This window comes from Nicotiana attenuata, unplaced genomic scaffold (genome assembly GCF_001879085.1).
Source record: "Nicotiana attenuata strain UT unplaced genomic scaffold, NIATTr2, whole genome shotgun sequence".
NCBI classification, from domain to species: domain Eukaryota; kingdom Viridiplantae; phylum Streptophyta; class Magnoliopsida; order Solanales; family Solanaceae; genus Nicotiana; species Nicotiana attenuata.
Window position 1 is genome coordinate 340936 of NW_017670595.1, and position 16383 is coordinate 357318.

General features: G+C 36.0%; 2 protein-coding genes and 1 long non-coding RNA gene across 4 annotated transcripts in view; all 3 read left to right on the top strand.

Annotated features, from left to right (window-relative positions):
* The window catches only part of LOC109241359 (F-box protein SKIP31-like), a 6455-nt gene extending 464 nt beyond the window's left edge, over positions 1 to 5991 (top strand). The window contains exons 2-9 of the mRNA XM_019408096.1: positions 1607 to 2065; positions 2250 to 2323; positions 2569 to 2644; positions 3994 to 4104; positions 4395 to 4569; positions 4687 to 4805; positions 5591 to 5651; positions 5732 to 5991. Of these exons, the coding sequence (XP_019263641.1) occupies positions 1607 to 2065; positions 2250 to 2323; positions 2569 to 2644; positions 3994 to 4104; positions 4395 to 4569; positions 4687 to 4805; positions 5591 to 5651; positions 5732 to 5802 (1146 nt within the window). The 3' untranslated portion in view covers positions 5803 to 5991. The remainder of the gene's footprint in view (positions 1 to 1606; positions 2066 to 2249; positions 2324 to 2568; positions 2645 to 3993; positions 4105 to 4394; positions 4570 to 4686; positions 4806 to 5590; positions 5652 to 5731) is intronic.
* Positions 5992 to 6295: 304 nt separating this feature from the next.
* Positions 6296 to 7226, top strand: LOC109241355. Its single transcript, XR_002070226.1, has 2 exons — positions 6296 to 6665; positions 6801 to 7226. It is a non-coding gene; the product is annotated as an uncharacterized LOC109241355 (long non-coding RNA).
* Positions 7227 to 12622: 5396 nt separating this feature from the next.
* On the top strand, positions 12623 to 14160 carry LOC109241356 (glycine-rich protein A3-like). 2 transcript variants are annotated; one of them, XM_019408089.1, is made up of 3 exons: positions 12623 to 12722; positions 13344 to 13640; positions 13780 to 14160. In XM_019408089.1, the coding sequence occupies exons 2-3, from the start codon at positions 13358 to 13360 to the stop codon at positions 13956 to 13958; spliced, it is 462 nt and encodes a 153-aa protein (XP_019263634.1). In that variant the 5' UTR covers positions 12623 to 12722; positions 13344 to 13357; the 3' UTR covers positions 13959 to 14160. The 2 variants fall into 2 exon arrangements, with proteins under 2 accessions (XP_019263634.1, XP_019263635.1); XM_019408090.1 differs by having other exon boundaries at positions 12643 to 12722; positions 13348 to 13640.
* Positions 14161 to 16383: the final 2223 nt, after the last annotated feature.

A 16383-nucleotide genomic window follows, 5' to 3' on the forward strand; every position in this document is an offset into this window, starting at 1 on the left:
GGGGGGGGGGGGGGGGTTTGAGGGAGGAAATGATCAAAATGGTCCCTAATGTATAAGGGTTGGACTATTTTGGTCCTTGATATACACCCCTTAACGTGGGTTGGATATTTCAGTTCCCGATTTTGTTACTTGAAGAAGTTAGAAAATAGCTAAAGAAAGATCATGTTTTCCACCTGAAAATACCCCAAAGCTGATTTGAGTTATAAATATCAGCATCCTCATCCTTTCTTGGGAACCGAAGGTTCCTCATTCCCATTTTTTGCTCATATGTTGAGCTTATCTTTTTCTTTAATTTTTTTTGTGCTCCTTTCTATGGCTCGAAAAGTATATGTACGCGTAGCTTTCATCACTATTTCCAGCTTCCTGTTTATTCTATGAAATGTGGTTTGTTCACTATTTACAATTGTCAAATGGAAGAGCACAGGAGATAAATTGCACCTACAATTGTGGGGTTTCTTGTTTTCAAAATTTTAGTTGGGATTTCCTTCACCCATTTATATTTATATTCATTTATACATGCAACAATTTATCTTTGCCAATTGATTCTTGCTATTTGTGTACACTGTGTTTCTGAAAATCACTAATGTATCATGTATGGGTGTCTAGAGGAAGAAGAAGAAAAGAAAATTCGTAAAGTGAAGAGGAGTGCAGTAGGTAAGTGAAGAAAGGAGAGAGAAATGGGTTTGTGGGCCGCACAGTCTGTCAACTACACTAATAAGAATCGACAACAAATGTATCTACACCCTTAAGTTTAACTTTTACCGTTAGTTTTAGGGCATGAGACCAAAAACATACACTTTTTACATACTTTAAGGACCATTTCCATTAAGGGGCATATATCAAGGACCAAAACAGTCCAACTCCTATACATTAAGGACTATTTTGATCATTTCCTCGGTTTTGAGGTAACAAGAAGAATGGAAAAACAAATTGGATACTTCTAAGAGAAAAATAGTGAATTTGGGATAATTTTTTTTAATTACCAAGAGATATAGGGAAGAACGAAAGACTTTATTTTTCAGTTGCAATTAAGTTTTCCTTAAGAGGAAATATAATTAATTGAATAAAAGAGGTAGTTGTGAACTATGTTTCCCCTTCATTTTGTTTTCATTTTTAATTACAAAAGAATGATAAAGATCAGTAGTAAACTTGTAGATAGGAAAACATGAGGAAGATCCGATTCATTTGTCAATTATCAGCTGCTAGTAAAACACATGAGGAAAAGTCATGGTCTTTTAGGATTTTTGTGTTTTTCTCTATTGGTTTCAATATTTAACATTTTTTTCCTTGTTTCATCAGCCATAAGTTGAGGAAAATGGTTCTTTTCTATGGGCAAAATTAGGCAGAAGGGTGATTATGTGCCTAGTAGACTAGTAACTTGTATGGTGCATCATGCATGTGCAAAAATCATTGTTTTTCTGGGGATAATATCTGGAACTTTAGTGTTCGTCTTCTCTTTATGGTGGAAGAGTTGGAGGATATTTCATTTCATTTTCTTAGTCAAATTCACGTATGAATGACTGTCTGGTTTGCATCTGATCTTTTACTACGAAAGAATGTATGAATGCACTTAATTGGAATTTGGTAAATGGTTCTTCTGTTTCAGGAGGATGAGATGGTAGAGGATATCTTGGATGAAGGTGATGTGAAGAGGAAAAGTAAGCACTTTGATGGAGAGGAGGAGCGAGTAACAAAGAAAATGAGAGTTCTGGAGGATGAGGATGAGATAGAACGAAAAGAGAAGCAGGAACAAGAGGAAGAGGAGGAGGAAGAGAAGAGGGAAGCAAAGGTAATGAAAGTTGAGGAGGAGGAGGAAGACGAGGAGGAAAAGGTGAGGGCATTATTATCATCTCCATCTTTGTCACCACCAACTGAAGTTGAAGCTGAAGTTGATTGTGCATCTTCACCTCCAAGGATGAGTCTGAATATCATGGATAATAATAATAACAGTGATGCCAGTACAAGCAGTGACATGAGGCTGGTTCCAAGTAGGATAGAGACTGGGATTCTCAGCAAAGTCCCTCCAGAATTGCTCCGTCACATCCTCAAATTCCTTTCACCAGAGGTTATTTTTGCTGTTAATTATTTTTTAGCTTTGTCCAAAGTGCTTGTCAAAATATATACATTTGAAAGCAAGAGAACAGACCCTCTGGTGCAGAGGGCTCGAGCCATTTATGGTTTCGATGTGCATTTCTGTTTTGATTTTCTGTTGTCGTAAACATTATCTGTTTTTATGTAAAATCTGGCAGGATCTTGTGGCATGTTCATTGGTCTGCAAGTTCTTAAATTTTGCTGCTTCTGATGAATCCCTGTGGCGCTGGCTGTAAGTATTCTGCACCTTGTGTCCTCTCCCTTTGTCTCCCACTTTTCCACATCTCCCCTTAAATGGGCGAGTGTTTTAAACATTCCAATCATTAGACCCTAACAGATTGAAATTGCTATCGTGAACCATAACTACCTTTGTGTTAAAAGACTGTTCATTCATTTACTTATTCATTCTCGACGAGAAGCATATTTCTGAAGCTCAATTTTTCATTTAAATTTATTGATGATGATTAATAAATTCAGGTACTGCATGCGATGGGGTCTGCTGCTCCCAACAAGAAAGCCACGAGAATGTGCTTGGAAGAAACTTTACATCCAGGTATCCTTCTGTTCAAAATGTATGATCCAATTGTCATTGAGTAAGCATTACAGCTATGTAGTGGGTTAATGTCACGTATGGTCACTAAACTTTACTAACTTATACATTAAATCACAAAACTATTCTTTGTCAAAAGATAATTTCGTGACTTTACCATTATAGTGGGTAAAGTTTAGTGACTCTATTATTATAGTGGATAAATTTTAGTTACTTTAATGTGACAAAAAATAATTCTCTGACTTTAGGTTCTTTAAAGTTCAATCCATATGTGAAATTACCCCTACATAAATTCTGGTTTACTTTTTTGATCATTAGCTATATTAAGCATATATTCGTCCCAAAAATCTATCATTGTGAGTAGTTCTAAGTTTGAGAGTAAAACTTGAAAACTTGATTTTTTTTAGAGAAAGTTTATCCTTGTTAGGCATAATATAAATAAGTAGATAAAAATGTACTCTCTCTAACCGTTTTAAGTTTTTAGCTAAATAGTCAAACACTTCACCCTATTCCTGGTTTACCAAATATTAGGCCCTCATTTGATATTGGTCACGCTCCAGATGTCCAGCCCTAGGTGTGGCTTGGTTGATGAAATGTATTGTTGTCTCCTTATATGTTTTTGGACAATCCTCACATCATGAGTTAGATTTTGGAGTTGAGTTAGAGGGAAATGCATTTTCTTTATAACAAAGCAAGCAAGAGATTCTATGTTCAGATCTCACAACCTTCAAAACAGCTAAAAAGTTTCATGTGTTTGTCCCATGAAAAAGAATTAGGTACACCCCCAGGGGTTAGTACAGTTGGCAAAGGTTGAGCGACTTGTGCTTTAGGTCACAAGTTCGAGCCTTGCACCAAGCGAACTAAATCTGGTATTTAAGTGGGGAAAGGTAGAGGGTGGGCCTGCATCGCCAAGTTTCGAAGGCTGTGGTTGGTCCAAAGGGTCGACTCCTGAAAAAAAAAGAGTTAGGTCCAAATGTAAGGAGACATGTTGAGGCATAATATAATTAAGTAGAGGAAAGTGTTAGAGAGAGCATACTTTATGTACTTTTATCAAGGTTATGAAGGGACATAGTAAAATTATATTGGAAAGTGTAAGGGGAACTGTCGTCTCATTTATGTCATCATGAATGGAAGGATATGATAAATACCGTGTACTTTGATAGTTATGATTTTATCTAATTCAGAAAAAAGGATCAATTGACGAGATACTTAAGTGAGGCATCTGGGATGTTTCTTTAATTTATTTTGCTATAGTGGGTATATATTAGCATTAAGTGTGTTTTTGATTTACTAATTTGATGTATCCTCAAACTTAAGTTAATTTGGGTCAAAGTGAATACTTTTTCAAACAGCGTGATGCAGAGGATATGATGGAGTTTGTCAGGAATACTCCTAAGGAATTTAAGGAGTATTATATCCAAATGCAGGCAGCAAAAAGAAGCCAAGCTCCTCTTCCTTCTCAGGTAACTGGAGGTCTTTTTAGAAACTTCACAATATTGCATATGAGTCTGGGCAGTTACAAATAAATTCATAATTTATATCCCTGATTTATGGCTGTAAATCGTCCAAGAGACCTTTCCCTTTATTTCCTACGTGAACAGTGCCTTCACTTTTCTTTTTTCCCAGTGAAAACAAGACATAAATAGCGAAAAAATGATCACTTAAATAAACCTTAACACCCTACATTTTGATTTCCGTCAAGTTGTATGTGGTCTTATGAATAGTTACCATATTTTTTGGCTTTAATGTACAGATAAATGATGACCGAATAATTCTTGATAAAACAGTTGCTGATCAAGTCTCTATGTGGAAGAAAAGCAAAGGTCTGGGTGATAAAGTGGTGATTGATCATTCGTGCTCTGGGGAGACGTGCAATTACTATCAAATAGGAGATGTATATGTTTGTGAGAAAACTGGACACGTCCATGGTAAGAAATGGGTTGCTTAGGTGCAGCTTAGTCGTTAGATATGTACAATGAGATTCCTGTGTATTTGACCTTGACCTACTGTCGCTTATTGGTTCTCTTTTATGTGTGCATGTGCAGTTTGTGATGACACATGTAGGGAAGTTGTACCTGATCCTACAAATGGTCTTCTGGTGTGTACCATTTCAGGCCACTGTTTTGAAAGGATGTTGTCACCTTCCGAAATGGAACAAGACGGGGTAAGAAACAAGTAAACTTGTAGTGCCATTTCTGAAAGAACCGAAGTTTATGAGCGAAGCAAGATTCCTTGTTCCATGTAGAAAAGGTGAAAATAGAAACAGTTTGTTGCCTATTCTAATGCAACTTGGAACTGCAGCAAAATAAAAGATAAACTTCAAAGCATATATTTACTGTGGTTTTGGAACTTCTTGCACTGGTAAAATATTCGCTGCATTTTCCGCAAAATCAGCAGTTGTAATGCACCAAAGCTTACTTGTTTGGTGGTTGTGGTGGATAAAGTACACAGTTCATATATGGAATTACGTTTATCTTTACTAAAAATTTAAAGCTGTTGCACCGACGTTAACATACTAGAATACAACAGCTATGCAGGATGGAATGAGAAGTAGGTCAACTGTCTCCTTGACTGTAAAACCTAGTCTTATTAGGGTCTTTAGGCTATGATTCCGGTTGGATTATTATCTCCAGAACGTGAGTAGGCACCTTTCGTCTTATTGTGGGGTGTAATTTCTCTCATGCATATCTTTGTGATGTTTTGGGCTATGCAAAGCTTGTTCATGGCTGATTTTGATTTTAGAATGTGTAATGCATCTTGCAGTAGATTTTTGGTTACTATATCTTCTATTTGCACCTTGTGCTTATTCTGTTGTAAATACATCCTTGAGACTAGCATCTCCTCTCTGTGATAATATGACTGGTACAAGTACTGTAAAGATGCTAAAAGTAGAATGTTGTACTTATCTTATTTATAGTATAACATTAGCTAATTTTACGTTTATAATAGGAGCAGCAACAAGGTGGCACTACAGATGAAGCGGAGCCATTCATGGGATCGGGTCGTTTTGGTATATACCGTTGTATCAATTTTTCCTTTTGGCTGCTCATCTCCTTTTATTCATCTTTTTTCTCCTTTTTTCTGTTTCAGCTCGAGCTTATTTATTGGGATACAACTGTGATGACGAGAAGGAACTAGAAGCTGCTTTGCGTTTTTGCTGATTCCACTGCTCCTGTGTATAGCTAAAGCTTTTGGCTCTAGTGATGACATTCTAGCAGTTTAGTTTAAATCTTGTAATTGTAGATCGCTAAATTAAGTATTACCAAGTTTTGTTTTTCACTTAAAATTTCTAATAAGCTACTCTCTTATCATTAAATAAATACCCAATATGGGTCTCCCGTTACTCATGCCCTTCAGTTTTCTCTAATCACCTGGAGAAAGATCCAGTTTGCCTTTAGTCCACAGGTTGAGGGGAAAAATCGTTACTTGATGTTACCAACCGCAGTAAAGAAGGAAAATAGTAGTGGTGCATGAAGGCATCCACTATGAAAAAAGTATTGAACCTCCATACGACTTACTAGACAACAAATTAAGATTGACATTTAATATTATAACAGACGATCAATTCATTCAAAGGTATCCAAAGTCCATTCCATCACGTAAAGTGGCTACTTTCAAAACTTAAAGCCACATGCATTTATGGGTAAACTTGCGTGAGAATCACAAATGTTGAGTGCGCGAGTATTATAAAAAAAAGCTGACATGGACTATTCCAACGGTAATAAACCAAATCCCAAGTTATTTTAACCCCTTTCTCCATTGTTCTCTTCTCCCAAGCCCTAAATTTTCACCATTTCAACTGAGCTAAATTCTTCATCATAGTGAAAATCGGAGCTTTTTTTTTTTTTCTCAATTTGAAAGAACTCCATCCTCCTTAGTCAAATTCTTTCCGTAATCTTTCCTGCTATCTTCTCTTAATTTCGGGTTGAACAATGTCCCAAAACACCGAAAAGGTTAACTCTTGTTGATGTGGTCATCCGTGTAAACTAAAAATTTCATGGAGTCCAGCTAACCCAGGAAGAAGGTACTTTGTATGCAAAATCGGTAAAGTAATTGTATTCTGCCAAAAACTTTGTATGCTACAATTTTGTTATAACTCTTTTATACGAATTTATTTGCAATTGATTTATATCCATTCATTATTTTTTATTGTTTGAAGGACAATGGTGAATGTAAATATTTTAGATGGTTTGAGGACGAGTTTCCTGAGCAAGAGAATAGAGTTATTTGGGGTTTGTTGAAGAGAGTGAAGGCCTTTGATCAAGAAAGAGAACGAGCAAAAAAATGGAGGAACGCACTAGTGTTTGTTGTCTACTGATGGCCTTAATCATTTGGCTTTATTGTGGTTCTTGCTCTTGTTGATGGGAACTGTTCTATTCGGCTTTGGTCTTTTATGAACTTTTGGGAAAATTATTTGTAATTTAGGCTAGCTAATGTAGTTAGTGTCTTGTGTTGCTTCTGTTTTGTTTATTGTTGCTGCACTTCGGATGGTTGGGATCCTATTTTGTGCAATTGATATTGTCTTATTAATGCAATGTATCTTTGTTTTTATTAAAAAAAATTGCAATTCTTTAGTGTTTACTGTTGTTATACTCGTATGTGAATATTGCCTTATTAATTGAATGTATCAGCTGTTTTTGTTCTAAAATGGTGCAAATCAAAAGCTAGTTCATTGTTGCCTTATGAATGAGATGGAATGTGGTTCTTACCAAAGGATGAAAACAAGTGCGGCAAATTACATTGAACCAAAAGTAAGTTTAGACACAAAGAAGTGTTGCATATTACATAATCCAGCTCCAAAAGATGAAATTAAGTGTATCAAGCTATATTGAACAAAAAAGCCAATTTTAATAAAAACAGGTGCTGCATATTACATAATCTTGACTGATCACTAATTTTTTTTTGACTACTTTATCCATAATCACTTATGTTGAAGACTGAGATGATGCTAGTGGTCCAACTTAGTTTCTTCTACTTGCACTCATTTGCTGCAGTTGTGAAGTAGTAATAGCATCTTCCCCATTCCATCTAAGTGCTGGAAGCCTAATTCCATCATCCAGATTCACATCGGTGGTACTCCTTACTCTAGTCCCATGGTTGACAACCCTCTGACTTGAAGTACCGGGCTGCAATTGTCAAAAATCAGAAAAATAAGTAAAAAAAATTAAAACTAACTAGAATTGAAATGTGCAAGATTCTTACATTAAGGACTATCCTTCTAGTTTTTGTGTTAGTGTAGCATCCAAAGCCAATAGTTCTTGGCCTTTTTTTTCCAAAAGTAGCAGATGATTTTGCAGTTGCAGGTCCACTTTCCTTTCCCCTTTTCACACCAGATGAAGATCCTCTTGCTGCCCTTGGTTGTGTAGCTTTTCCCCTAGGAGCAGTCCGAGGAAGTGAATCTGGAAATACACCTTTTGTAGGTCTAATAATTGCACTAGGTGCTTTTTCTCTTCCTCTGCTCCTTCCTCTATTATTTGCACCAATTGTTGGCCTTGTAACAACTGTTGTTGTTTCATCACAGATGAAACTCCTTTGAGTTGGTTCACTTGATTGACTTCTATGCGGTTCTTGTCTACTTGAAGACTCTCCAGGTACATTCTAAAATAAATACATACATACAATTAATTTTAGCTGAAATGATTAATATAGAGTTAGAGAAAAATATATCATACCCTTTATGTACATGCTTTTTTTTTTGGTTATGGCCTACTTGATGATATTATAAACATGTGATCTTCACTCTTTTTTTTTTGGACAACTTACCCCATTTCTTTTTAGGTTCATTCCTGTCTTTCTATTTTTGGGGGGTTTGCTTGGAATTGGCTTTGAGGCTGGTGGTTTAATGGTAGGATTATTACTCTCAGCCTCATGACACATCTTCAAGTTAGAAATTGGATGAATGAAGTGTTCATAAGCCTTGAGAAATATTTCCTTTCTGTACCAATCCTCCACATATTGATCTAGATCATCTTGTAGGTAATAGTATGCACACACAACATGTTCACATGGATGCCTCTCAACCTCCAAAGTCTACAACTGAAAGTCTTCATCCTAGTATCAATTATAAACCTCAAATCTCCTTTTTGATTTCAAATCTATCCTGCCCATTCCATATAACTGTGCAATGTTTAGCCAACTCCTTGTTTCTCCATATAACAATCTTTATCATATCAACCTGTCTAGACATGATCTTATGCCTAATTTCCTCTAACATGGTAACAATACTTTTGTGCCTAGCAGTCAATATCCATGAGTTAAATGCCTCACACATATTATTCTCTACTATGTCACTCCTGGAATGTTCTTGGAAGAACGCTCTACACCATGTCTCTCTTAGGTACTTCATCATGTATTTGAGCCAAGTTTCCTCTTGTTTGCAACTTTATTGTTGTACTTAAACAGATAGCTGGCCTTTGCAACTCTCCAGAATTGTTTCCTCCTTTCTTCTCCCTTCCATTTCTTAGACCAGTTAGACCATATGTGCCTTGCACATATTCTTTGTTCTGCCATAGGTAATAAATCCTGAACTGATACCAAAAGCCCCTGCAAAATAATATATACAACATTAGAAATTGAACTAAACTCTAGAATACCAACAACTAACAAATAGAAATAAATTATTTACCTTTTGCATATATGAACTGTTAAGCCTTCACCTTCACCTAGTTGCACATCTTCTATCAAGTGACTGATGAACCAACTCCATGAATATTTTGTTTTATGGTGTACAACAGCCCAGGCAATAGGAAACATCTGTTGATTCCTATTTCTTCCCACAACCACCAGTAATTCGCCCTTGAAGCTTCCCTTTAGAAAACAACCATCTAAACCAATGATGTTCCTACGTCCTTCTAACCAACCTTTCTTGAGTCCATCAAAACAAGCATAGAAGTACTGAAATAGATTCTTACCAGGCTCTGGTTCTCTGTCAATTTTTACCCAACAAGAGCTGCCAGGATTGATTTCCTTAATACTACCAGCATAGTCACACAATCTGGTAAACTCCATCTTCTAATTCCCCATAAACTTTCTAAGAATAATTTGTTTGGCTCTATAAGCTATTGTCCTACCAACATACAATTCCAACCTCTTCTAACTAGTTGTTGAATTTTCCAGATTCTCGTGTAAGGAGCAGCAATTAGTTCTTTCTTGAATTTGTTGGCAATGTTTTTGAATTACACATCTTGCTGGTGTTCATTGGTTGACACTTATGAACAGGATAATACTTTTTATCATAAAGTCACCGGAATCTCTATCAACACTAGCATACAACTCCCATTTGTATTTTATTAATTTACACTTCACCCTTATCCTACCCTTCTCATTTGGTTTAAGCTTCAGTTAAACTTTATACTCTATTGCATAATTAGCCACTGCCTTCCTAAATTCTTCAACATTCTTAAATATCATGCCCAACTCAAAAAATGCCACTTTACAGTCTGTGTCATATCTAACCTTTATGCTCTTCCTTCTACTTGGAAGGTCAACACCAGGCTCAAAATCCACCTCTACCTCTTCATCAGAATCATCACTGCCAGTATCTGAGATGTCAATGAACTCCTCATCACCTCCTAATCTACCAACATATTTATCTTTTTTGTTCAATCCTATATCTTCAAAAACTCTATCAATTCCAGTTTCTCCTACAGGCACTCTAGCAGTTTCAGGTTGTATCTTCCTTCTGCTAGCATTCTTTTTAGTTCTCCTCTCATTTATGAGGGTCCTAGACTCTTCATCAACCTTACTATCATCCTCATCAGGAATTTCATCAAGATCTGATTCACTACTAGCTACCTACGAAGCAACCTCTTCCTCGCCTGCCCCTGCTCCACCAGTAACATTCTCTACACTAGCAAGATCCTCTCTTCATAACCAGAAGCATCTTCCTCACCAGCAACAACCCCTTCCCTACCAATACCAGTCTTAAACTCTTCAAGTGGAGGCTCTTCAATAGGTTGTGGTCCATTTATACTGTCTGGACCATCTTCTGTTGCCCTAGGTGGATTATTTATTGTGTTATTACTTTTTTCAACAATCTCCGGCCCACATAAATATCTAATTGGGACCACACTATTCAGAAATTATCTCAACAACATCTGAATGTACAAGTCTAATATACCCTCCTAACAGTAATAAGCAATATTATATAGTTGTTCATCATTTTCCACCAAGACAAATTCTTTGGTATTAGGGTTAAAGACATAAAACTCTCCAACAGTTGCATTACTCAACCCCCTTGTGTAATATTGAAGTTCAAACAGGGAAAAATAATCTTTGTCAATAGAGAACTGATTTATCTCTATATTTGTGACATATTTGGCACCTAAAGATTCGATAAATGGTCCACCATGGTGAAAGCGGACAAGAATATATTCAATGATATGATTTTACCCTAAAGTGAACAAGAAAAGCAACCGTGAGCACAGTCAGCAAGATTCGAAGAAAAGAAATGAAAAATCTATTTTTATATCTACAATTCTCAAAACACCATTACTAACAAAAAACCCTAATAAACAACTAAAATCTCAGTAAAAGAATAACTCGAAACATACCGGTAAAAATATTATAAAGGACAACACACTTGCTGAAGGCCACCCTGAATAATTGACTTCACAATTTCTTCAGATGAAAAATGCAGATGATAAACGAAGATGAGAGTGAAATTTGGACGAATTTTAGGTTGTTGGCTTCAATCTTTTATGAGAATAGCAGATGATTTTAGAATTTTCTCTAATGGAGCAATCGATTTTGGAAGGGGGAAGATGATGGACAGAGACAGGAATGAGGTTAGATTTTTTTTTTTACTGAGGGGCTGTAAAATTAAAATAGTTATTTGCGGTCGATTGTTTAATTTTTAACCCGATTTGTTTGACTTGGAATTACCTGATACACGTGGATCTTAAGTGGACAAATAATTCCACATGGACTACACTTATTCATCGGCTATTACACACGCTTGAATTATAAGACGAGTTGTGTTTTTTGTGTCTAAGTGACACAATAATAACCTAGTTGCAGTGTTCAAATGGAACAAACTCAAGATTAAGTGTCATAGTGAAAAGTGGGGACAAGTTAAGGAGCTACAGATATATTCCGCCAAAGAACCAGAAGGCTGACACCTCATCATGATCCATTATTATATTAAAGGATCCCCCAAGGGACATGATATCTTAATCTCACAGCTAAGCAAACTAAAATTATATATCAAAAATAATAATTTTAAACTTATAATTTAAAATGTGTAATGAGTACAGGGTTAGAATGTGAAGGTTGAACCAATCAAATGTAAATTGTAGACCCATATATGCCTATGTTCCATAGGATCACACACAAAGGTAGATCCACGATTTGGACTTTATGATTTCGGGTTTAAGATCTGACGATAGTTTAATTTATTTGATATACTGGGTTCATAATCTATTATTACTTGTTTAATATATTCTTTTAGCACATATATGCAGTTAGAGCCACAGCTATTAGGTCTGGATGAACCTTAAAGGCTAGACGCAATCCTGATCAGGCTACGTATAAATTAGCGTCTCTAATTGGTGAGAACTAAAACGAAGCTCCACGCCAAAACTTTCATAAGATATATTCATATTTGATGACCATTAGCGTTGTTTTGAGGTTTCAGTTGATAGTCTGCAAATTTAATGCGTGAAATTTGAAATTACAATATTGCTGAAGTTAAAAAGTAAAACGGTCTCAATTTAAAGTGTTAGTTAAAACCTTATATTTTCTATTTCATTGATTTAGGAAGAAAATCATTGGTCACTCTGTTTGTTGTATGTAAATTAAAACCACTCAATATTTAGTGATTAACCAAGTGAACCAACCAAAAATTACCTCAATATTTAATGTTCGATCACCCAAGTAAAACAAACTATAACTACCCAATGTATTCCTAAATCTCTACACTTGGAAATGAAATCATTGGTTAATATGTGTATTGTATTGCACAACCACTCAATATATTAATGAGCTAAGTGAAATAAGCTATAAATACTCATCCTCCAATATCATACTATTGTGTTTCATCTTGTCTTCCATTCTTCTCTTCAAGAAACCGCAAGGAGAACCTGTAAGATCTATATATGAACTACAAATCTTTGGTTTTGCTACGCTCTCAGGCATTTTGTGCAAGATGTTATATTTGTTTCATTTACATCTAATTTAAGAAGTTGAATATATATTTCTGGCCATATCATAAAACATTAGAATTGCTTGTTTTATCTTTTACACGTTTTCTTTTCTCGTCTTGTTTATTTTTTTCCATTTTAAACATCAAACTTCTTGATTTTTCATGGTTGAGAATGCAAAAATCTTATTTTCATTGTTTATGTTGGATTAGATCTTAGAAAATGAAAGAGGAAGCATAAGACAACCTTGTCGTATTTTCTTAGCGTTTAGATAGCTTGAAAGTTGTGAGCTTAGGCTTCTCAACTTTACCATGGAATCAGATCACGTGAAAGTTGTAAAATTTAAAAATAATAAGTAATTACTCTTCATTTCAAAAATTTCGTACAAAAGTTTTTACAATTAAGTTTAATTTTGTGATTCATTTTATAACACATTTCGTTTTGACTTCCAAAACAATCAAATGTCATCCAGACCATCCATACGAATTAAATTGATGTTATTGTTGTTCATCTAAACAAATTGCTACTCTGTTTGATTTCATTAATAGTTTTGTCAAAATTAGGTAGTCTGTGAAGGATGGGAGGCGGAAAAAATAAACATCTAGGTCAATATGGTTATCCAGGGCAATATCCTCCACAACCTGGAGCTTACCCTCCACAAGCATATCCTCCTCAAGCATATCCAGGAGTTAATCCTCCGCAAGTGTATCCACCTCCTCAAGGATATCCACCTGCCGGTTATCCCCCCGCCGCACCAGGATATCCTCCGGCTGGTGGCTATCCTCCACAAGGGTATCCGCCTGCCGGTGGATATCCTCCACAAGGGTATCCTCCTGCAGGTTACCCTCCACACCATGCAGGTACCAATCTTCACTAATTATAAACTCATACATTGTTATTATGGGAGACCATATATAGTTTAGTACATAGGTTTGTATTATTATACTAGTTCATTTATAATAATTTTTGGTTTGTACTAAGTTAGACGTAACATTTTAGGGCATGGAGGCATGGGATTAGTAGCTGGAACCATGGCTGCGGCGGCGGCTGCCTACGGTGCAGCACATGGTGCAGCAAGTCATGGACGGGGCGGCGGCTATTATGGTCATGGAAAATTCAAGCATGGCAAGTTTAAGGGTGGCAAGAAATTTGGCAAGAAATTCAAGAAGTGGAAATGAGCACTTCAGTTTCTGTGTATATCATCCTTATTTTGCAATTCACAGTAGATAAATTCTTGTGTACTGTTTTTTCCAATAATGAATAGTACAGGTCTTATAAATTATGGTCTATTGACTCATTTTTCCTTGAAATATTACGACGTTAAAGTGCTTCAAAATGAGTTTGAATAAGATGGCCCAAGTGGCCAATACACTTACTAAAGTAGTTACATTTGCAGCCAGGGAAAAATTAAAATTTAGACAAAGACAACATGATGTTATTCTTCCTATATCTTATGGTCTATGGAGTACTTCTTGAGTTTTTGTTTTCCTTCTTTTATATAAGCGCGCATCATGTGGAGGGACAACAACAACAACAACAACGATTGACTCAGTGAAATCCCACTAGTGGGGTCTGGGGAGGGTAGTGTGTACGCAGACCTTACTCCTACCCCGAAGGAGTAGAGAGACTGTTTCCGAAAGACCCTCGGCTCAATAACAAAGAGTTAATACCCTCAAACCCGCCTAGATTATACGATTTTTGTCAGTTTCATACCTAAACTATTGAGTGTCCCTGGAAACTCCCTGAACTATATCCCCCTTCGTAATTAAAACCCCCCGTTGCATTAGCCCTAGTGCGTATGATACACGCTCTAATTAAATTATAAAACATGCCATGTGGCATGCCACATGGATAATTAAACTAATTAATCATAAAATCGAGTTAATTAGGTAAAATAACTTTATTACGCTCAGACAGAAAATTAGGTTCTTTTTACTCGTTCCTTTAGTAAAGACTTCTCAGTCAAAATAGGTTCCTTTTACTCCCATCAGAGAAAACTCTCATCGGACCGTCAAAGTCACTTCTCCGATCATCTTCCTCCAATTTCTCTTCAAAATCAGTCGCTGCTACCATCAATTCCTCTTCAAAACTAGTCGTTGCTATTTCGAATTTGGAATAAAGGTGAAGTTTTGCTGGTGAATCAGAACAAAATTAGGGCTTAGGGTTTTGCTGGTGAAATATCTTCCTCTGATTCTTTGAAGAATCTGAAGATTATTAAAGAAGATTGCTTCAATACAGGTTTTATTCTTTTTTTCCCTATTAATTTTGTTGTGAAATTATGATATGTAGTGCTGCGATTTAGTTCGTAGTACCAAAATTTGGTTTTTTTTTGAGCTGTTACATCTTCCTGCTTGTCGATGTTTTTTTGTCGAATATATAGTTGCATGCATGCTGCTTGTTGTTAGTTTTGGATTTCGAGTCTTTTTATATTAGATTAATAAAATATTCTGTGTTTGGCCTTATTCTTTGCTGTTTTTTATTGTTATTTTAGGGTAATGACAGACAAATATTTGAATTTGAGATTTCATATTGGTGGTATGCTTGTGAGTGAGGTAGGGCCGGTTTATGTTGGGGGGGGGGGGGGGACATTGAATATGCCTTTAATGTGGATACGGACAAACTTTCTATTCCAGAAATTGTTGATTATGCCAAGGATTTTGGGTTTACCAATGTAGGAAAAATATATATTATATCTTCTAAGGGTGGCAGTTTGGTAGAATTGAAAAATGATCGGGATTTGTTGATACTTCCTGAGCTGTTAAGTAATACGGATACAATAGACATTTATGTCTGCCATAAGGGAGATAATGTGGTCCAGAATAGCCATGTGCCTAGTGGGGTCGTTGAAGAATCTTTCAGTAGGGTTGTTGAAAGTTTCAATGCACCTTTAGGTTCCCAAATTGAAAATATTAATTTGTAGTGGTCAAATAGAACTCCCTGAACAGTCACATGTTGTAGAAAAACTTCCTACAAACTCCTTAGTTGATGAAGATGATTCTGACATAGGAGATGAAGACTTAGAGGAAGATGACATAGGTAATGTTGCAGATAGTGATAAATCTAGCAGTTCTGATGATGAAGAGCATGAGGTTGATTATGGTAGTGATGTGCATGAAGAGTTGAACATAGTTAAAACAGATTTGAAGGCTTATAAAAAGAAAAAAAAAGAGCACCAAGAAAGAAAGTAGTTGCTGAGTGTTTTCTTGGACCTGTTGGGATAGATCCAGGTTTTGAAGACATAGATAAAGGGAAGAAAAAATATTTCTGGTAAGTTAGTTGGTGATGAGCCTTTTTATGACAGTTCAGATGCTGATAGTTTTGTGAGTGACAGTGACAATGAGAGTGGTAGTGAATCAGGAAACATAAGTGGTAACATGAAAGCAAGAAAGGAGAACAAGAGGGTAATGTATGATCCAAAATGGGAAAAGGTGGTTTGGCAACTTAACATGGTCTTTGAAAATGTATATAAGTTTAGGGAAGTTGTCACCAGGTATGCAATAGAAAGAGGTTGCGAGCTGGAGAAGATTACAAATGATAAAAACAGAGTTAGGGTGAAATGCAAAACTAGTGGATGCCCTTGGTTGTTGTTTGCAAGCAGAGAGC

Bases quoted from the DNA above. Each gene is read 5' to 3' on its own strand.
- LOC109241356 (XM_019408089.1), top strand. From the start codon at position 13,358: ATGGGAGGCGGAAAAAATAAACATCTAGGTCAATATGGTTATCCAGGG. The intron at 13,641-13,779 runs GTACCAATCTTC...GTAACATTTTAG, and splicing joins TTACCCTCCACACCATGCAG to GGCATGGAGGCATGGGATTA.